At 36.2% G+C, this 22,710-nt stretch overlaps 1 protein-coding gene across 1 annotated transcript in view; it reads right to left on the reverse strand.

The window, feature by feature from the left end:
• Positions 1 to 18,198: 18,198 nt before the first annotated feature.
• The window catches only part of RNF217 (ring finger protein 217), a 136,085-nt gene continuing 131,573 nt past the window's right edge, over positions 18,199 to 22,710 (reverse strand). The window contains exons 5-6 of the mRNA XM_032651703.1: positions 20,442 to 20,513; positions 18,199 to 19,054 (exon numbers count right to left, since the gene is read on the reverse strand). Coding sequence (XP_032507594.1) covers positions 18,981 to 19,054; positions 20,442 to 20,513 — 146 coding nt within the window. The 3' untranslated portion in view covers positions 18,199 to 18,980. The remainder of the gene's footprint in view (positions 19,055 to 20,441; positions 20,514 to 22,710) is intronic.

Consider the following 22,710-nt stretch of genomic DNA (forward strand, 5'->3'; position numbering starts at 1 on the left):
TTTGCAGAAGTTTTCCCCTTTTGTATGTTCTGGCCCTCTGAACAAATACTTCTCTGTGACAAGCTTTGTTATCTTTGGTCACCAGATTGTCCTCTAAATTGGTTGAAGCTTGTGGATCCTAAGTTATAAGTAAGATCTTTCAAACCACAAGAAGTTATAAGGAATATGATGAGTTCAATAGTTTGAATTTAGGCCCCAAATGGCTGTGTTTGAATTTTAAAGCACACTTGTTTTTTAAGGGGCTTTGAAAGGATTGGAGGACTACTCGTGTTACGTGGCCCTGTTCTTGAATGTCTGATAAATTTCATGCATATGCTGGTCAGGTCGTAACAGATTGTCATATGGCTACTATCTCAGCTAGAGGTCTTTTCTTTCTTACGCATTTAATCTGTGGGTTGGTAGGTGGTGGCCTTAACATTTTGCTCATGCTTTCAAGTTTAGTCCTTCACAGAAAGGCTCCTATGATAGCTTCTATTTTGGAATCAAGATAGTACTATTTTTAAATTTAATTGATTTTTATTATTTCACCAAAATACAATTTACAGATAAGTTAAACCTTTGTCATGTGTGTCTCTGTATAGGCACCCACACATATATATGGTTACATACACGTAGTAGTCATGTGCTGGCAAACCAGCTCTCTGCCCCACTCCCACCAAACAAACAAACAAAAATGCTCTGGTGTGTAGAGACTGCCAATTTCTGTAGTGTAAACACTCACATCTTTGCTGATTTGAAACTACTAACTTGCTGTTACTGAACATAGCGTCTGGAAGAGATGAACATAATTGATTCTTGAAATCTGATGGAAGCCAGCGTCAAGACATGCGTGCGTGCGCACGTGTGTGTGTGTATCAGAGGCTAATGTGATTAGCCTAACAAACTGTCTTATTTCTCTTCTTTGTTGGTATATTTATCCCTACAACGCTGCATTGCTACCGCTTATGCTCTCACGTCTCCTCAGCCCGGGCTTTTACTTTGGCTGCACAGAGGCAATCAGTTGCTGGCAAAGGTAACCTGGCAGCACCTTCCTCAGATTTCCATCTTGGGAGCTCTCTGCCTCTACTTCACTGGATGCCCTGTGCAGACTTCTGAGCCCTTGAAATTCATGTACATGGAAGTATGAAGGAGTTATTGTTCCACGGAGCAACCCTCAACTAATGGGCATCAGAGCAGGTGGATAAACTTGTCCTCTTCTGTCTTTGGGGTGGGCAATTCTGAGAAACAGATTACATGGCTATTCTCAGGGACCTCGAAGATTGATTGAGGTACAGTTCCCACAGAGACAACTGTGCCTTGATAATGCATCCTTAGATAAGCCTACGGTCCTTTCCTGTTTCATTCTCCCAGCTGTTCACTTGGGTTCACTGTTTCTTGGGTTCACATCCCAAATTAAATTATTACCTTCAAGCAAGATCTTGGGCTCTGCTTTTTTGGAGGGCACAGCCTGAGACTCTAGGCTTATTGCTAAGGTTATATGATGAGAGTGAACTGATGAAATGTAATCACCACCAGCAACAACGAATAGGTGTTTTTTTGTCTACAAAAATTTTTGTCTACAAAACACTTAATTTGCTTTCTCCTTAGTTTAACTTCAAATTAAGATCATTTGGCTTAGACTGTAACTTCTAATAAAGAAAAAGACAGTTATGTGATAAAACCCAAATGGCGTTATAAAAAGGAGAAAATACTTGCAATACAATGGTTTACAAAATTGCCTTGGGCTTCTTCTATTTAAGGTTTATATGTCAGCAAACTATCAAAGACAAAGAAATATACATTTACTCAGTAAACTATCTATTTCTCCTGCCCACATTCACAAACTATGAGTTCTTATAGTCATATACCAGAAGTAATATGTTTAAGAACACACAAAATTCTTATGCAGGGTTTAAAATGGTTATGGAAACCATTGTCATAATATAATAGCAAAACATGGTGACTATGCTGATTTTCACATCAGTAAGTAAAAAAATTAATAATGAACTCAGAAGGTAATTTTAACCCCTACACATCCTGTGTTATAAATTGGGTTATACTATTTTTGGCTTAGGTTTAAAACATTTAAGTATGGTAAGACAGCTCTTTTTGATTTATACATTTCTGTGTTTTCCTTCTCTTTCAAATAACCACAAATCAAAACTTAATAGGAGGCATTCTCATTCAAATAAAATGAAAGAAGAAACACTCTAAATACACAACATATCCAAAAGATAAGACATATATAAAACTTAAATTTTCTTTAAATCTTTAATAGAAAGTACCCAAATACATAACCAGATGAGTAATACTATATTTTACCTAAGTTACTTATTTAGAAACAAATAATTTTAATTTTTCCCAATTTTAAAACATAGAACTTAACCACAAAAGAAAGACGTGTATATAATCAGAATTTAGAAAGTACAAAAAAGACTATTAAAAGAAAACCAAAAATCTTATTTGAGTGTAAGAACATTTCATTTTCTTTTCTTCCTTTTTATTTTGGTGTGTGTATGTAATTAAAAATTTTAAAAACCATTTCATTGATGTACAATTGACATTAAACTTTTATATTTAAATTTAAAATGTACAATTGAATGAGTTCCCACATGTGTATAAATCATTACCACAATCAAGTTAATGAACATTTTCAAAAAAGTTTTCTTGTGTCCAATTGTAATCTATCCTCCAATCTCTTTCTTCTCTCTGTCTAGGAGTCCAAGTGCACATGCATGAGAACTACTGATATTGTCCCACAGATTCTTAAGATTTTTTCATTTTTCTTCAATCTTTTCCTTTCTGTTCTTCAGATAGAATAATTTTTACTGATCTAGCTTCAAGTTTACTGACTCTTTACTCTGCTATCTCCATTATACTTTTGAACTCATCCAGGGAATTTTTCCAGATATTGCATTTTTCAAGTTTAAAAAATTTCATTTGATTCTTTTTTTTTTTTTTTGGTGGTACGCGGGCCTCTCACTGTTGTGGCCTCTCCCATTGCGGAGCACAGGCTCCAGACACGCAGGCTCAGCGGCCATGGCTCAACGGGCCCAGCCGCTCTGTGGCGCGTGGGATCTTCCCGGACCGGGGCACGAACCCGTGCCCCCTGCATCGGCAGGCGGACTCTCAACCACTGCGCCACCAGGGAAGCCCTCATTTGATTCTTTTTAAAATAGTTTCTATTTCTCTGCTGAGCTTTCCTCTTTTCATTCATTTCTCCTTCTCCACTCTCTCCCCTCCACAACTCCCCTCCTGCCCTGTCTTCTTTCTGTGGTTCTGAAGGCAGGTAAAGGTAGCAGAGGGTTCTACCGGAACTTTAGCAGCTGTGTCCTCTACAATCATGCCTTTGGAGCAAAACATTAGAGGTAAACAACAGAGACCATCCCACCATGGGGGTTGCTTCTCCACGTTTGATTTTTGACCACAACCTGCCTGTTCTTGTTTATTTCAACCTTTTCTGGTACATGTTTTTTTTGTTGTACTCACAGGAAAGGGTCAGCTATAGGGAGTTTATACCACCATAGCAGAACAAATGCTCCCTAGAAACATTTATTTTTGTTTTATAAAACAAATTTTAGATGAAATAAAAGCAAAGAGCTAGACTTTTATAATAAAAAATGGTTACCTGTAGTTTTAAACACATTTGCTCAGCCCCAAAGACATTTGGGGGATAAAGACTTGGAGCCTTTCTTGGCTTATTTAATAGTAATAATACCAAGTTAACATAGTTGAAATAAGTTTCAGATGGTTATTGTGCTGTACTTGATACTTCCTGGTTCTGCTCCTGAACCCATGCCTAATGAATTAGATTATTGCAATTTTCCAGGCCTTTATTAATTCATTTGTAGAGAAAATAAGCAACAAGAATAGTGCTCTTAAAGGCTCTTAGCAAAGATATGAGAGATGTTTGACGCTGTTTCCTAATGACCTGGTAACTGTTTAGCAATGATGTGTAAAGTGTTCCAATACAAACCTCTTACTCCCTCCAGGCTTTAAAAAATGATTCAGCTTTCTCTTCACAATTACTCTTAGTCTAACACTGAGCAAAGTTTGAATACATAGTCATGGAAGATAAAAACTGTGGGATCATGCAATCCTGTTTTTTATGCTTTTCATTTAACAAAACACCATCAGCATTTAGTCATGTTGTAGATATTGCTCGTCATTCTGAAGCAACTCCAAGAATAATGGAATGATTCTGAGTGCCTCTGGTGGTTACAGGAAATGTTGCAGTGATGTGTGTGGTGTTTAGCTCACAGATTTCCTCCTCAGAGGACCAAATGGTTCCAGCAATGAGCTAGCAACATGACTCCAAAAGTTCTTTGAGCAGCCTTTATTCATGCTGCTTGGGACTGGGCTTATGGCCTCCTGGAGTTAATTGCAGCTGCCAGTCTTTCCTGCAGGGCCAGCTGCTTTTTATGGTCAGAGGAGATAAACAGAGGCTCAATAGGAGATCTATTTCTGGATGTTGAAAGGGCCTCTGTGCTGCTGGTTGCAGGGGTGTGTGTGGGGGGGGGGGAAATCATCCAACCTCCCTCATGGAATGCCTGGATGATTTCTCGGGCTGTCCTCATGCAGGCACTTCCTGTACCCAATTTAAATAGTAGATCGGCTAAGAGAAACAAGTATTAAAGCATCTTACAGTATGCAATGATGTCTAACTTGGCAAGCCAATATGTTAATTCAAGGTTGAATTAATGACCAGGGTAAGAAGCTTACTAATTTGGGGCCACTATTACAACCCAGCAATTGTTAAGGACATTCTCTGGGTCAAGTGTGATTTGCTTGAGGGAAGGGAGAAGGGAGATTCCATTCGTTGAACACTACTTCGAACCTCCTGCATGAACAGTATCCACAGTATGTTTATTCCCATTGTGCAGTTGTTAAAGCAAATTTAACTTTATACAATTGTGAAAGAGGTTTTTAACTGCCGTAGTTTAACTTTATTACATATTACTGTTCATATAATGTGTGTGTTAGCGATCTGGTCCCCCCACATTCAAGGAAGGGAACTTGGCTACAGAAAGATGGAACACCTCCTCCAAGGCCAGGCACCCATGAGCAGGCAGTAGAAACCAGGCCTTTGGACTCAAGTCATGCTCTTTTCATTACCCCAGACCACCTTATTCATGTGATGTAAGTTTCTTGGTTAAGAATGCAAGTCAACTGGAAGTTTAGACCTCTTTGTGAACTTCTAGTTGCAAAATAAATGAGTCACAGGTACGAAATGCACAGTGTGGCATGTATAGTCAATAACTGTGGAATATCTTTGTTAACATATGGTAACTAGACTTACTATGGTGATCACTTTGAAATGTATAGAAGTATGGAATTACTATGTTGAGTAACAGGAACTAACATAGTGTTCTAGGCCAATTATACTTCAAAAACAAACAAACAAACTCATTGAAAAAGAGATCAGATTTGTGGTCAACCAGAGGCCGGGGGTGGGGGGGGAGGGGGGATTGGATGAAGTCAGTCAAAAGGTACAGACTTCCAGTTATAAGATAAATAAGAACTAGGGATGTCATGTACAATATGATAAATATAATTAACACTGCTGCATGTTATATATGAAAGTTGTTAAAAACTAAATCTTAAAGTTCTCATCACAAAGAAAAATCATTTTTTCTATTTTTAAAAATTTTGTATCTATATGAGATGATGGGTATTCACTAAACTTATTGTGATAATCATTTCCTGATGTACTGATATGTAAATCAAAACATTATGGGGGCTTCCCTGGTGGCGCAGTGGTTGAGAGTCCGCCTGCCGATGCAGGGGGCATGGGTTCGTGCCCCGGTCCGGGAAGATTCCACATGCCGCGGAGCGGCTGGGCCCGTGAGCCATGGCCGCTGAGCCTGCACGTCCGGAGCCTGTGCTCCGCAGCGGGAGAGGCTACAACAGTGAGAGGCCCGCGTACCGCAAAAAAAACACAAAAAAACAAAAAAAACCCCATTATGCTGTACACCTTGAACCTTTGCCTAGCACTGTCTCCACTAGACCAGTGTTGGGGCCTGGCCTTCTCCTAAATGCATATACGCTATATTTCTTATAACGTAGGAGGAGCTCAATACATGTTTACCAAAAAACTAATTAACTGAATAAAAAATATCAAATAGATTTGCAACAAATGATTAAATCAAAGAGAAAATAATTGGCAATATTCTGTGTGCTCGCAGACATGCTGTCTCATTTGATGGGAGCCTCAACTCTCTATGTGTGATTATTCCCTATTTCCCAATGTTCCTTTGTAAAAAATTGCAGATGCTGAAAGACTGCTTGGGTAACTTGCCTCGGATTCCCTGGTTAATAAGAGGAGACGGAGAAGGAGATCCACTGCTGTGGTTCAAATCTCAGCTCTGTCCCTGACAGGCTGTATGACGGGGCAAGTTATTTAGACTCAGTCAATGCTAACAAATAATGTAACAGTGGTAATTCTAATGTTTGGGGGGAACCAGGACACGCTAATGTAGAGGAAAGAAAATTGCCTTTGGGGCTGAAATCAGATGGGGTTTGCAACTGTCTTGACTTCACTTCTTCGGCTCCTTTTTCCTATTCTAGCTTCTTAAATGTCCCTTTCTTTCCTCTTTCCTTTCCCTTCTCCCTTTCATCCCGTTCTCCTTCTGTTCCTTTTCTTTTGGGTAACGTTTTTAATGAGATGTAGAAACTTTATCAGCCAGGTTTATGAGAAGTGATCTGGCAAATGGAAGCTGCGATCAGAACACTGCAGGCAACTGTCTTCTAGCCTCCCCATAAAATTAGTCTAATTTAATTTAAAAATTCACCTCTTCAATTAAAAAAACAAACAAAACAACTTTCTTCCTTTAAACATGCAGGCATGGGACGTGTTGCTGGCGCACAGACGTCGCAGCCTCGCTGTCCCTCCCCTTGTGCTCGCGGAGGGAGACTCGCTTCTCCCAGAACCCCTGTCCAGAGGAGCGGGCAACAGCTGAGGTGGCCGGGGGGAGGGAGGCGGCGAGCAGCGTCCGGGCCGCAAGCGCCCCACCCGTGTCCCCGCCAGACGCCCGGAGGCAAGGCGGTCACCGCCCGCAGCCAGCCCGACTGCCTCGCTCAGGGCAGCCGGCGGCCTCGTGCGGGGCTTGCTGGGGACCAAGATGCTCGTGGGCACTGGCTCCGCCTCCCCCGAAGGAAGGCTTTTGCAATCCCTGGATCTCAGGACTGTAGTGGTCCTTGGGGCGCCTCCCACTGGACCAGGTGTACCTGGTCCCGGCCTGCGCTGGGAGAGGATGCGCGGAGCGGGTCTCTGGGTGTAAGCTCCTGTCCGGAGACGCCCACTCTGCTTTGGACAAAGGCAACCCCAATTTGTTTTTGTTGCGGATTGGGGAGAAGGATGTTGAAACTGTGAAATGGTATTTCCCTCTCCCTTCCCTTCCCTTCCCCTTTCGTCCTTCCCTTCCTTCCTGCCCTCTCTTTTCTTTTCTCTTTCCTTCTCTTCTCTCTCCCTCCCTTCTTTCCTTTCTTCCTCTCCTTCTTTCTTCCCAAAAGATATCAGAATTTTCCCAGGGGAAGGAACTACCTACTTGCAGGCAGCAGCCTGGAGTTTGAATGAAGGCGTTGGTGCATGACTTCAAACAGATCACTGAACTTTTGGTATTTTTAGTTTTGTTTCATTTGTAAAACTTATAAAATGGGGATAATATAACACCACAGGGTGGCTGTAAGGATTACATAAGAATACATGTGAACATACTGGATGAACAGAGATCCTGTATGAACACATAACAGGTTCATGTCAAGCATTATCCATTAAAATAATTTGCCTTTTGGCAAAACACGATGTCTAGGAATGATACCAAGCTAGCATATTCCAGTACTTATGAGTGATATCAATGAATCATATTGTATGGGCCAATGTGTCCATAATGAAACAGTCACTAACAATAATAAGCGCTAACGTTTATTGAAAGCTTGTTAAGAGCAAGGCACTATTTTAAGTGCTTTACGTGTTTTTAAAACTCAGTTAACCTTCACAGCTCACTTGGAGGCATGTGCTGCCCTCCCCAGTACAGAAAACTGAGCCACAGAGAGGTTAAGTGACTTGGCCAAGGTTACACACCCTGCAAGAGGCAGAGTTGGGGTTTGAATACAGCAGCCTAGCCACCCAGCTGTGGTCTTAACTTCTTTGCAAACCTACCTCAATTGCGATCTGAGGATTAAAACCTGGCCTATTGTAAGTTTCATTTCTAATAATCTAGTTATTTTATATTAAATTCCTAATAGCACCTTGTCTAACACCCGTATGAAGTGATACAATATTTTTTTATCATCCCTTCCTAGTCAATAACCCACACCCCTAAAGTAACTAGTGTTATGGCTTCTGTCACCATCGATTAGTTTTATCATCATATAAATACATCCCCTTTCGTGTCTGGCTTCATTTGCTCAACAGGTCTGTGAGATTCAACCATATTTTTGTGCACTGCTCTGTAGATTTTTAAGAATTATTTTTTCATTGTTGTTGCTCTGTAGTATTCCATGGTATAAATCTACCCCAGTATACTTATCCACTTTACTCTTGATGGGAATCCTTATACACGTCCTTTGGTCAACAAATGCCCTTGTTTCCCTGATTATAGATCTAGGGAAAGAATTGCTAGGTTAAAGAGAAGGCATATATATTTAGCTCTAATGGTTTACTGGTTTCTACTTTCCCCACTCCAGTCCAGCCTCCTCTGTCTAAAGAGCAATCACCACCCTAAGCCAAATTCCTCATTTCACAGTATTTGCTTCTTCATCACACCCCATGCAGAATGATCGTCACTGTTCTGCGCGCTTTCCTCAAAACATGCCACAGCAACACAACACAATCCACCTTCCAAAACACACACTCATCAATTTCTATGCATTCCTGCTTCTCCGTTCTTAGAATCTAGTGCAGAAATGACTTCGATAACTTTCCAAATTTACTTATGTACATGTAACTTTGGCACTGCCAAATTTTATCTTTTAATTTCTTTAAATTCCAAATCTATTGGACAAAAACCCCGAGTCTTCTCTTTTAAAAACTTTTATTAGGCATTGCTAGATGACGCTGCACGATGTCTTGCACACATCATGCGAGTAAACAGCACTCCACAGGAATCCATACAACAGTTCATACAGTGACAATCAAAGTAGTTGATTCCCATTATAGTTTGCATCCAAGTAGAGTGAATGTCATTACACCCCTCCATGATCTGATCTCACAATTAAGATTACCCTTCCATTCTAAAACAATCAACCAAAAACAATAAAAAAAAAAAATAGAAGCCCAACCACAACAAAAAGCCATAGGGATGTTACTGAAAGCCCAAAATCGGACTCCAAAATTTCACAAAGTATCAATCTTTTGAAAGACTAGCCCCTAAATTTTAGGGTAGCCCCTAAAATTTGTGTGATCTGACACTTGGGTTGCTTCTACCGCCAGCAGCAAGTGAGATTGTATTTACGAAGAAGGATCATTACACTGATATATATCCACTGAAAATTCTTGAGGTAATAGATTTTTAAATCTCATTGCTTAAAAAAAAAAAAAACCTGTTAATTTCCATGTCCTGTCCAGCAGGACATATCTGTTGGCAGGAAGATTCTTTTCCTCTTTTTTTCTTTGTCAAATATTTACACATATTTGCATATACAACCTGTGTCTTTGTCTTTTCTAAGCACATGATTTATTTTAATTATTCACTATACATTCATCAGGAAACGTTGAATTGCATACTATAGTACATAAAGAATACAACAAAACCAGCTTTTTGTATAACACAAAAGGCAAGGACCAAGAAGAGCAAGGTAATATACTGTACAAAATGTCTCGATGTCGATAAAGCCCACTGTGAGTTAATAACTCTACGTAAATAGCAAACACCATCATTCTTCAGCATCTGTGTGGAAGCAGATTACAGATGAAATATTACCAAAGACAACTGGTAGTGAACTGGTCGAATTCCTGAAGTAGCATATAATTTCTTTTATTTTTAATGCTTTTTGTAAAGTAATTTTGCCCTAATTGGAGCTATAGATAAAGACTGATAACCATTTCAATTCCTGTTTTAAACTTTAATAATCAGCCTTCTTTTTGGTGGTTAAAAAAAAATACATTTCAATTATAATGGCTTCAATTTATGGTGTTTAAGATCCTTTTTAAAATACTTTAGCTTAAAAATGAGCAATGAATTTAAGAAAAATATATTGGCTAACCTGTTGTTCTAGAGATGATACAGTGAATGAAAGTAGCAAATGCAGCCTATATATATATATTCCTAGAGATACACTGTCTCATCAGCACTTTAAATAGGACAAAAGAACACTCACAAAAAATATATGGCTCTTTAGATAAGAAATAAAGTCAAGTGAAAAAAATAAGGCACTAAGAACATATATAAATGTTTTATATTCTCATCACACAAAGCACCGTATGGAAGGTTAAAGGGACTATACATTAGTGCTATTGGAAAATGGTAATAAGCCCAGTTTCCCTGACTTTTATTCACTAATTTCTTGTTTTCTTATTAGTGATTAATGTATAAACACTAAAATGGTGGGGGGAAGTTATATATTCTGCTAAAAGCACAATTCATGGAACCAACAGCATGAAATAATCATTTGGAGATAAGAAGCAGATTGCTCTAAAAATGTAAGAAATTAAGGTCTTAAATACTCCTGATTTTTCAACATTTTCATCACAAAAGAATTTGTTTCCTTTCCAGCTTTCTTTTAGGAATTTCTACAAAAGAGTATTAATATTTTCTTATTTTATTTCTACATGCCTCTTTCTTAAAATATATTCATAATGGTTTCCTCCACATAGTTTTATGAATACCAAAGTTAACAGTATAACTAATGAAATGTAGACAAAGTTAAAAAGTAAAATTATATACTTTCAATATCATTGAAAATGTAAAGAAAATCTCTTTTCGACCAGGCTCATATATAAATATGAAAATTAGTATGACATTATTTGGAAAATGGCTACAAGTTTTACAGAAAATGAAAAACGTATAATGTAATGAAGCTATGGACAAGATCTAGTACAAACTACTAGTGAAGGTCATTCATCTTAAAATTAAGAAATTCCTCTCATTTGCTATTGTTTGTGAGGATGTAATTATTGATAAAATGGGATATATTCTGGTAATTCAAACAGGAGGTAACAATTATTCTTTAGAACTGCAATTTCTAAATATACAGTAATGACAGCGTAAACACCCAAATGTTTTTCTTTTTAGCACTTTACATTCTTTGAGTAAAAGGAGAATGTGAATACAGTAATTTAATAGGCCCACAATTTTGCAATATATATATACATATAAATAAATTTGTTTCATGAATATATCTTATAACCAATTTTGTTTACAATAGAAACAAAACAACTAACTGATGTGGCTTCTTAATAAATAATGTGTTGTTATGTTATGTTAAAATGTGTTAACATAACTATGCCACTGTTTTTGTGTTCCTTCTACACAGAACTATTTCTGTTCTCTCGGAATTTACTACTTATTAAATTAATAATTTCATAAGCAACATATATATATCATATATATATACCAATTAGTGTTCTAGGTTTCATACAAAATATAAGGTTGGTTCACCTTTTTCAAGACCATCTACAGAATTTAAATTATGATGAAAATGATCAAATAACAAAATTAAGCTGTTGCTGCGTGGAATTAAAAAAATAGGTCTTATGCAGACGTAGAGAATGGACATGAGGACATGGGGAGGGGGAAGGGTAAGCTGGAACGAAGTGAGAAAGTGGCATGGACATATATACACTACCACATGTAAAACAGATACCTAGTAGGAAGCAGGGGCATAGCACAGGGAAATCAGCTCGGTGCTTTGTGACCACCTAGAGGGGTGGGATAGGGAGGGTGGGAGGGAGACGCAAGAGGGAGGAGGTATGGTGATATATGTATATGTATATGTATAGCTGATTCACCTTGTTATAAAGCAGAAACTAACACACCATTGTAAAGCAATTATACTGCAATAAAGATGTTAAAAAAATAGGTCTTAGAGAAAGGGTTTGTAATCAGTTGATAAAGTCATACTTTATCTAGAATTTTCTTTATAAAGGAACATAAAGCATGGTAATTTTGTTTAAACTGAAAAAAATTCAGATATTTCTATCAAATATTTAGACAGTATTTACTCCAGGGAAACAATAAAGTTATATTTGGACATAGAGGAAGTAATATGTTAATGAAAAAATATTATTTTTAAGAACTTGACTGGATTATTGACATGATTTTTCTAGCTGGGGCATGAGGTGAACACCTAACTTTACAGGGAACTGATGACCGATGTGGTCTGCCAGCTACAAGGAAAAATCTGAAGTAACATCATCTCAGCAATTTGAGGGGATTTTTAACACCCAAGTTTGACTATCCCTTGAATTTTTCCATATCATGTAATAAACCTATGCTAAATATATCTTGAGTGTGGCTTATGTCTAAATCATATCAATGAAAAAGTTGAACATTTGCAAATGATGCATGGTTTCTCTGGAATAGGGCTGATATTAGTTACATGTAATACCATCCACTTTAGATTATCAGGAAGTCTAGTAACATTCCCAGAACTAAGAATCCACAGTCAAGTACAAATCCAACAATATATTATAAATCCAGCCCTAAGTCCAAGCTGTGGTACTTTTTGTTGAAACAAAGACCCCCAAACCACACATCTGGTCATTTTGGATGAATCAAGGATGATCTGGGGTCAGACTGGATCAACGTCCACACGTGCTTTCTGTCCAACTAATAGGCAAACACAATATTGACCTTATAATAATCACGAAACAATTTCTGAAGCCTGGTTTCAGCGTATTTCTATGCTCTCTGATTCAAATAACGTCTCATTCATTTTACTTCTTGTCAGAGGACTGGGCAGTGTTCTCCAACTCCTATCAGGAAGAGGGACGTGTTCCAAGTATTCCTGAGATGTTTTAACTTACAGATAAAAGAAGCCAAGGTATATTATGTTTACTACCAGGGCCTAATTCTGGAGTCCTTTCAGTTTGAATTTCATTTGAGTCAAAAAAGTTAATGGTGAGAGAATTTATCCTACACTTCGTCAAGATGGGAAGGGGACTGCAGAGGGAAAAAGCAAGATAACCAGGAAATCTAAAAAGAAAACAGAAACTTGATGTTGAAGCATGTGAGTATCACTTCACAAGCAGGGAAGAAAGTCATTTAATATGATGGAACAGAGTGACAAAAATGTGGGATAGACCTGAAAAACAAAAAAAAATTTTCTATGCTAGTAAGTCTGTGTAATCTAAGTAATGCAGTAAGTAAATATACCTAATGAAATTTCTTTTATAAGCTAAAAGGAAGTGGCCAAAGAAAAAAGGCAGTAGTAATTTTTTATGTTTTCTTTTAAATTTATTGCCTTTTAAGTCCATATTGTTATTCTCAAAATAGTCACTTCTTTAGTCAAAAAAGAATATAGTTTATAATATGCATAATTACATGCTGCTAAAATTGGCACTATGTATGAGAAAATGTAAGGTATGTGACATATGAAGACTTCAGCTAATGCCCCAAATAGACAATTACAAGTCTCACACTTCTGTGACTCTCTGCTTCTTGGATTTCGATAAAATGACTACAGTCCAGCCTCAGAACAGTGATGTACAATAAAAGCCCCACTCAACAGTTGGCTATGAAATGAGTATTAGTTCCATCCTCTAAACCAGAGTTACGAAGGAATGCCTTTCTCTTATAAAGGTTTGCATTGAAAAGGTAGCATTTCACAATCTTGAATACTCCCCAAATTTGGAACTCTGATTTTGTTCAGACCATAGTTTAATGCCTCTATAAAATTATTTCAGTTTTATTAAAGTAATAATTATAGATATTCATATTAAACTGGGACTTGCAACTTATTTTCCAGAGGAGGAAAATGTCATAATTAAAACACAATGATTGGAAAAACAAAATATGCTCAAACTGGCTGTTGATGGTAGTTTTGATTTACTATGTTACTAATCAGTGGAATTTCTTTTATAGATTTCATGAAAAATAAAAATGCTCCTAAAACTTTCAGTAGAAACTAACTTAATATTTTAAACAAACACCAACTAGGTTATTAGGTAACATGCATTAATTACTTGCTACGTTTGAGCTCCTGATACCAATTTCTAGGATTACTATAATTTCAGAAACTTGGCTACATCTTTTCCAGGTATGTTTTACTTGTTTTAAATTTTCAGCTTGATTCCACCCACCCCCCTCCCTGCCCGCACCCCCTCCCCGCCAAATTTAAAGAGGTGACATATATTTGCTAATACTGTTATTCTACTATCTCCATCAAAATACTGCAATTAGTTTCCTCAACTCTGTCAAATTGCTTAAATGGCACAAGTATTTTAAAGTGCATTATTGGATCTTAAGGCTATATTTATACTAAGCATTAACACAAAGCAATAAAGTTGACCACAGGAAAGATTACTTTCAATAGTTGGGATAGATTTCAGCCACAAATATGAAAGGTTAAGCATACAATCCAATGGGAAGACTCACATTAAGGCATATATGCAGCCTGCATATAAAATTCAAATATAAAATGGCATTTGCCATGAATTTTTATTTTGGTACTTAATGAAGTATACCAATGGATATTATTTAGGTCACTAACTTTTTATAATTATGAATTTAACAGAGCTCATAAAAGTCTAGTGTTAAAAACAACTGCATTGTTTAACAAGGGAGAAAGCAGATCCATTTGGTGGCACGTGTACTCAATTTGACAAAGGTCTGGAAGGAATGCTAGTGCTTTGCACGTGCCTGAGTGAGTTTTTAACCCACTCCTTTCTCTCCTCCTCTTTTCTAGTGTAGAGGAGCTGGTTAGAATCTCAAAGGAGTGTAGAAAAATGAGGTTGCATTGTTTGGGGACTGGAAGAGTATTTTGACGGTCCTTTAGGGGATCCATGGGCCATGTATTTGGGTGATAGGATTGAAAGATAAAGACTACCTGTGGCCTTGGGACTCAAGAGATGGTGGGTGACACAAGACAGGGAATTTCCTGACAGGCACCACTGAATCCTGATATCACAGCAAGGAAAGCACAATTAAAGGTACCAGGTTGTAACCCGACCAGTGTTTAATTTATCTTTGATTGTTTTCCAGTCTGTTCTACCTTTAGGATACAATAGCACTTATCAGAAAATCAAGGTTGGTGGCAACAGAATGTTGTTTGTGCCAAAAGGTTTGACCCCTCTTTTCTTAACTTCACATACAGAAGTTCTTAGGGAAATGCTGGGATTCATTGTAAAATAAAGGTTTCATGTTATTCCAAGTTTATGAGCAACCCAACAAACCACCAAACCTCACATACAGTCAAAATTATTTTTCTGTGGAGAATGTGGTCATTCATAATTACCAACATGTTGCTTCCTACTTTTCACAAAGGCATAATTAAGTTCCTCTGTGGAGCAACATGCATGAACATGGAGGGTGTTTTAAAAAACGTGACAAACATGATCACTTTGGCTATTTCATGTAAATCCCTCAAGTTTTAAAACTAGGCAATCCAAATGTCAACGCATCTTTCTCACATTATCTTATAGACATCTCATTGCATTTTATTTTTATTGGAATAAGATGAATTTTCTTTTGTAAGTGTTGGCAAGATATTTATTTGGCTAATCAAGCATGGGGGGGGGAAATTATCCTGCAAAAGATGCTTTTCTTTAAAAAGTATGCACTTTTACACAAGTCTTTCTCCAAGAAAAGGGCCTTAAGTATATTATCTCTATGATCTCATTCATTGAAAGTGCATTAAAATTTTATTACTAATATAAAAACCGAATTTAAAAACTTATGAAAATGTTCACACAGTGACAAAAATATATGTGAAGGATCTTCACTAATGCTTTGTAATAAAGAAGTGAAAACAAACTTGATGTTCATTCAATAGGAGACTGATTAAATAAAGTATAGCCCCACAATGGAATATGTAGTAATTGACAGAAGAATGAGATACATCTATTTAAACTCTTATGGAAAGATGTCTACCAATTCATAGTAAAATGAAAAATAGTCACAGGACAGTAAGCATATTATTATTCTATTTATACAAAATGAATACACACACAGATACACACACACACGCATACTTATTTGTATATTTATAGATAGTATCTGGAAAGACACATACCAAATTATTAACAGTGGTTACCCCTAGAAAATAAGGGGTGGGGAAAAGCAGAGGAAGTTGTATTTTATAATTCAATATACTTTGATTTTTTTAAAAGGAGCATATATTAAATTTACAATGAAAACATATCAAAAAATGACAAGCCTTGGATAAAAAGATATTCATCTTACATGCATGCTGCTTTTGTTAAAGTCGTTTTTAGAATTTACCCCAAAAGGTGCGATTGTTTTACCTTCAAGTTAGCACTAACATATAAATGATCTTTTATTTTTCTTCTCCCTTTTTAAGATCTTAACGATACTTAGCAAAAAAAATTCACAAATAACTATTTTAAGTCACTAGCAGGGAAAGGCCTGATATATACCAACTTTGAAAGCGAAAAATGCATATGTTAATTTTTTTAATCTATGCAATAGAAAAATGAAAATCCTGTGCAGCACTGTGCACACTATCGCGAGTGCTGATGAAAGAGCCTCCACTGATAACAAACGCCGCTCTGTAAGTGGAAAATTGGAACATTTCCAAATAATATAAAAATATCTCCAAAAGATAAATTATTCAAAGAAAGGAATAAAAATCCCTGAGTAGGCCAAAGACAACAGATACAATAACCTAGGAAAATAGATTATCCAGGACCAGAGAGTATATTATTTAGCTAGATGGTATATATGTATTCATATACAGCTATGTATATGTCTAAGTATATATACATACACATATCATACATAAACACATCCACTAGATTTAGAATTAATCATATTCACACATTGTCAAACTAACACCCAAGTCTAGGAAAGGACAATTTACATAAATTAAGCACTTTTATAACAGAATTACACGGATTTAGGGCTAGAAATTCCCATTCTCTCAGTTTTAATACTAGAGCAAGTAGAATAGGCACTCAATAAATATTTGTTGGATGGATAGATGGTTGGATGAATGGAAAGATGAATTTGTGAAACTAGATTCTTCTTGTATCATGTTATGCTTTAGAAATATGCTATTCCAGGCCATAAATGGCACACCCTCCTCTAACTGGAAATAGACTAGTCCAAAGTATAGCTTTTCTGAGCGTTACTCAGAAAAGAATGGAAGTGCTGGCTTGTTATCCATGAAAGCAAACTTCACTATTACAGACTTTCCAGATCAAATAAGAATGATAAATGTTCTTATACTCTGGAGCCCAACAAGACAAACTATCCATGTTAATGCATGTTTTATCACATAATCTATTTCAATTCAGAAAAGGTTATTGAAGAATAAATGCTACATCTACGCCAATAGCTAATGTTAAGGATCTGGAGACAAGTGGAAACTTTAAGCTTCTTAGAGGTCTTGAATTCCCTTCTGCTGATGAACATTCGTGATGAAAACAAAAAAAAACACAGTTTAGTTACTTGTCCTTTTCTTATTTTTAAAGATTTCTCAGCTTGGTAAAACATCCTGAAAATATTTTTTCATTTTTTTTGTTTCCTTGTCCAAAAGCAGTTTATATTTTAGATAAACCCATGAACACAAAATGTTTTGTTTTAAATCACCCCTCCATAAGAAGACACCAACACATTATTATGCATTTGAGCAATAAACATAAGAAAAATCCTTCAAAAACAGTATTTGTTTTTATGAAAAACTTGAGGAGTAAAAGAGAGAGAGAGAGGGAAAGGAGAGGTGAGAGGGTGGGGTTTTAAATAATATCATATGCTTAACCTAAAGCATAATTATTGTAATCACAAGTTGGTTAAAAAATTAGCAGAATAGGGATATGTTTAAAGGCCTCAGCAGTTCTCTCTACAGCACACTTATTTAAATTAATTATAGAGTGAAGCAAGTATGCCAACATATAAGAAATCTGAAAAAGAAGACAGAACGTTCAGGTCTTGAGAATTTCCTAGAAGCAGCCTATTAGTTTTATCAGTTTATAAAGTTTGATAATCCTTGAGGTGACACTGCACAAATTTCTGTGTGTGTGTGTGTGTGTGTGTGTATGTGGGAGAGAGAGAGAGAGAGAGAGAGAGAGAAATAGAAATGGTCAACATCAAAATAGCCTGTTGTGTACGTTGACTTTAATTCAGTACATTACCAAATTATGCCCACAAAGGAACAATCATTTTTAAATATGTCTATGAAAATGTGGAAAAATAGTGTAGGCATGGAACTTGACAAGTACAAGGTATTGGACCTAGTTTTAATACAGATATGTATATACACACACATTCACACCCCTACACATATACACTTCAGTAACTATGATTCTTCTCATTCTTTTAGTTTCATTAGTTCCCTTTTGGGCATTGAGATTTTTAACAATTATAGCATCTGAAGGATGAAGGAATTATACTGCTTGGGTCACGGATGAAAATTGGTGCATATGGTGAGCCTTCATCTTCTGAAAAGTGGCCTTGCTTGTTGGTACAGGTGGGACCTTCAGTTATTCACACCAAGTCTCAGAAGAGGGCATGGAGGGAGATTCAGGTACAAAGACAGTCCAAGCAATGCTCAGAAGATGCATGCTCAGACAGTTCTGAGGATAACTGGTTCTAATTAAAATACTTTCTTCCAAGAACCATTAAGAAGATCAGAGTTATGATATAGATGTTTATAGTCTATGAAAGTGACCATTTTGTAAAAGCAGCAATCTGTATAAGGAAAGGACAGGATACCATGTCGGGAATGCACCGGAGCTAGAGGCATTGTGGCCTGCACAGAACACAGGAGAAGAGATGGCAAAAGGGTCCTCTTGGCAGTTTTCAAGAAGTGACCCTCAGACAGGTGTATAATTCTGTGTAGCTCCTACCCGGACCAGCGTAGTCAGATGAAATCATCTGCATTTACCAGTGCATTCCTGTCCGTGATCGTTTTCTCTGTTTTTTACAAAGGCAATAGATAGGAAATACAAATAAACCTGGGGATTAAAAAAAAAAAAAAGATTAAAGCTAATTAAGAGGACAGGCTTTTAGTATCATAGATTTGAAAATTTTCTATTTTCAAATTTTTATTTTGCAAGCTATTTATAAATAATCATTATTTAGTAATACATGAAAATGAAAAGAGGGAAGACACCTATGCTATGAAATGTACTTAGTTCTTTAAGATTTCATTCTTTATTATTTTTCTTCAGCTCCTTCTCCCCCTTTTAATGAAGTCTGTGACACCAGTTTGGATATGAATGTTTTTTATCAAAATATCAAAACTTAAATCTTCTTTATTATCCCTAGTCATATCACTTGCACACTGATATTCATGCTTCGGTTTCAGGCCATACAGCATGTTACTTAAGAAAATGGGCAGTGGAGCAAATGTCAGCTTTGATTCCCAGTTCTACCACTTGTGAGGTCCTAGTAAAGCCTTAATTTCCTCAACTGTAAAATGCAGATAATAATAGTATTTACTTCATAAAGCCTCATTCACTGTAAGAACTTAAATGTTAGTTACCTTATAATTCTATCTGTTCTGCACATGCAAATTACTTGCTAAACAGAACTTTACATATAAAAATTTATTTAGGAAAAAAGAGAAATCCCATCTACTATGTGGAACAATCATCAAAGCAACCTTTAGCTCTAGTGTTTAATTTTAAATCCTCTACAGCAGTGGTTCTCAAAGTGTGATCCTTGGACCGCCTGCATCAGCATCACCTAACTTTTTAGAACTAGGCCCCTACACTGAATCAGAAACTGTGAGTAGGAACCAGGAACCTGTTTTTTAACCAACCCTCAAGGTTCTTATAAAGCACTCCAGAGTCTGAGAACCATTGCTCGAAAATACATATTTTAATATACTTGTATGAATAAAACTATATTTATCACTGATACATTTTCTATTTGTTAGTGCTCAAGTATATGCTGGGTACGTGTTCCTATCCACATCAAAAGCATCTTTTTGACCCAGGGAACCCTTTTACTAGAACTAACCGAAGACCCAAAGGTGTAACAGAGCCTCTTTTCTTCAATGTTCCAACCTGAACTCAGAATTGGAAGATCTGGGTCCTCGTCTACTGGAATCTTTTGCTAAGATACTAGTTACATTAACTTTTGTATTAAAAGGGGACTAATAATGCTTTATAAGAAACATGAATCAAAGTGTTCATGGACTGAGAAAGTGTCACACAAATACACCCTGTACGAAACACACTCCTCTGAATCTATAAATCATGTGCTGATTGCTTATTTCGAGCAAGCATGGAACAGGTACCATCTACACTTAATACTGACTCACTATTACATTTACACTCATATTCTCTCTGTGGCACTCAGAGAATTCTCATCTCAGATACATTAAGTATTTCTTACCGATTACAACTGCTATGGCCCCTAGTGCTAATCCCAAGACCAGAATTAGAGGTGCAATGAATAATTTTCCAGCTGGAAAACAAAAGGCAAACCATTTAGAGAGTCTTAAACTAAAACTAAAATCAATTTCAGCAATGCTTTTTAATATCACAATGTATGTTATTTTTTAAGGAGTCATTAAAATTAAGGCAATATTTCTCTAAGGAAATGTATCAGGTGTAGAACAAATACACATATGTAAGTTCAGTAACTTCACTCAAGTCCTGGGCACACGTGTCATACATCGCATAAATCATCCTTTACAAGCAAGAAAATTCCAAAGCTACTGGTTCACTTTATTCCACCAGGACCATTCATCTTTGTGTTTTTCCTTTAGATCTCTTCCATTTTAAATTTTTAAAATTCTGAAAGATTAAGAAAGGAGTGACATTCTGAGCTGGCAGGAGAAAATCTAATTAGGTCACAAAATGGAGAGCTAGTAGGTGCTACAGAGGGCTGTGCCCAAGTCCACATCTGAAAATGTGATTTATTTATTTCCTGGGTCCAAAATAAACTAACTATATGAACACCTAATACACTGAATTACAAATGGGATGTTTCAATACCATTGTTAGAAAAAATTCCCAATAAACATACAATATACTGAAGGCTTTTCAAATGAATCATTTTAACAAACTTAGAAAGGAAGCACTTATAAGGATGCCAAATGGCATCAACCAGCACTTTTTTTTCTAAATGAATAACTGAGCAGTGATTACAATAAACTCTAGTTATAGCACAGAGTTCACAACTGGAATCCTACTAGCGTTAAAAGGCACAAGCACAAAAATAGAGGCTAGTAGTTAATATCTTGTCATTACATAGTAATCTTGATCTTAAGACATGTGACAGCAATAGCTGTACAACCCAAACACAACAAGAGAAGAGGAAGGCATGGAGGGACTTTGCAGTAGACTCCCTTAGCTGTTGAAAATAAAGCAGCAACACCATTCTATAAATAAGGACAGTAATTTGGAACCAATTACGTTAAAAAACAGAAACATAATGCAGCCATGTGTTGGAAATTTGTCAGAAAAATATTAACTTCTTTATTCTTAAGAAAGGGGCTTTGGAACCACAGAAAAAACATAGATTAAAAAATACAGTTTTTAATATCTAATTTTGAAAAAACTGCCATTCAATTGACACAATGTCTAACCATGGGGTTTACTTACATTTTTCACCAATGACAGAATCAATCAAGTAATACTAAATCGCATTGAACAATTACATTTTGTACATTCTTAAAGCTACACTTGAGTTTATACTATATTGATTTGTATATTGTAAAAGAATCTGGTTTTTTTTCCTACACATGTAGCTCAGTGTGCTCATTCATGTTTCCTTTTTAAGTAATTATCAATATATTTTCATAATAGTGATGAAACATGACTGCAAAGTAACAGCACTATTTTTTTTTATTTTCAAATATCACAGAACTCAAATAACCAGATATGTGCTCTCTCTCTTTGGGAAGTAATAAACTTATTACAATCATGCAATCAATGTTCAGTACACGTTAAGTCTACCTTTGAAACTGTCTTGAGGACATTTAAGCACAGATTCTCTAATTCCTAGATCAATAATAATTCTTTTAAAATACCATTCTCAATAGCTGAAATAGTATTCTATTATATCCATATATTCTAGCTTATTTAAATATTCTAGTATTTATTTTTTGTTCCCTTTTCTGCTATTTTAAATTATACTTGCAAATAAACCATTGTCAACCTAGATGTTTTACCATGTTTTAAAATATCCTTCACATTATTATCAAATTTCTTTGTAAAAGAATTGCACAAAATTTCCAGTTCGTTCAATAGAGTATGGATGTCCAGCATAGAGTATTAACTCGACAAAATATTTGCTAATCAATATCCAGAAAAAAATTTCATTTTTTACATTTCTCTGACTACTAATAACACTGAATCTTTTAAAACATGTTTATTGGCTATCTGTATTTCTGCAATTCTGGTTCCAGACTTCTTTTCTTTTTGAAAAATGTGATATTTATTTTTGGAGGGGGGGCTTCCATTGCTTTTGTTCATATAAATTATTTGCCAACTAGAAATCAGTTAAGGACCTGTATGTTCTTTATTATTATATGTTTTAATGTAATATTTTCAATATTTGTATGGAATTATATGAGAACAAAGCATTCTTTCTGTCACTTTTATTCCCAACACCATTCACTGAATAACCTACCTACTCCCTACCAGGGAGATACCTG

This window comes from Phocoena sinus, chromosome 12 (assembly GCF_008692025.1).
Source record: "Phocoena sinus isolate mPhoSin1 chromosome 12, mPhoSin1.pri, whole genome shotgun sequence".
NCBI lineage: Eukaryota > Metazoa > Chordata > Mammalia > Artiodactyla > Phocoenidae > Phocoena > Phocoena sinus.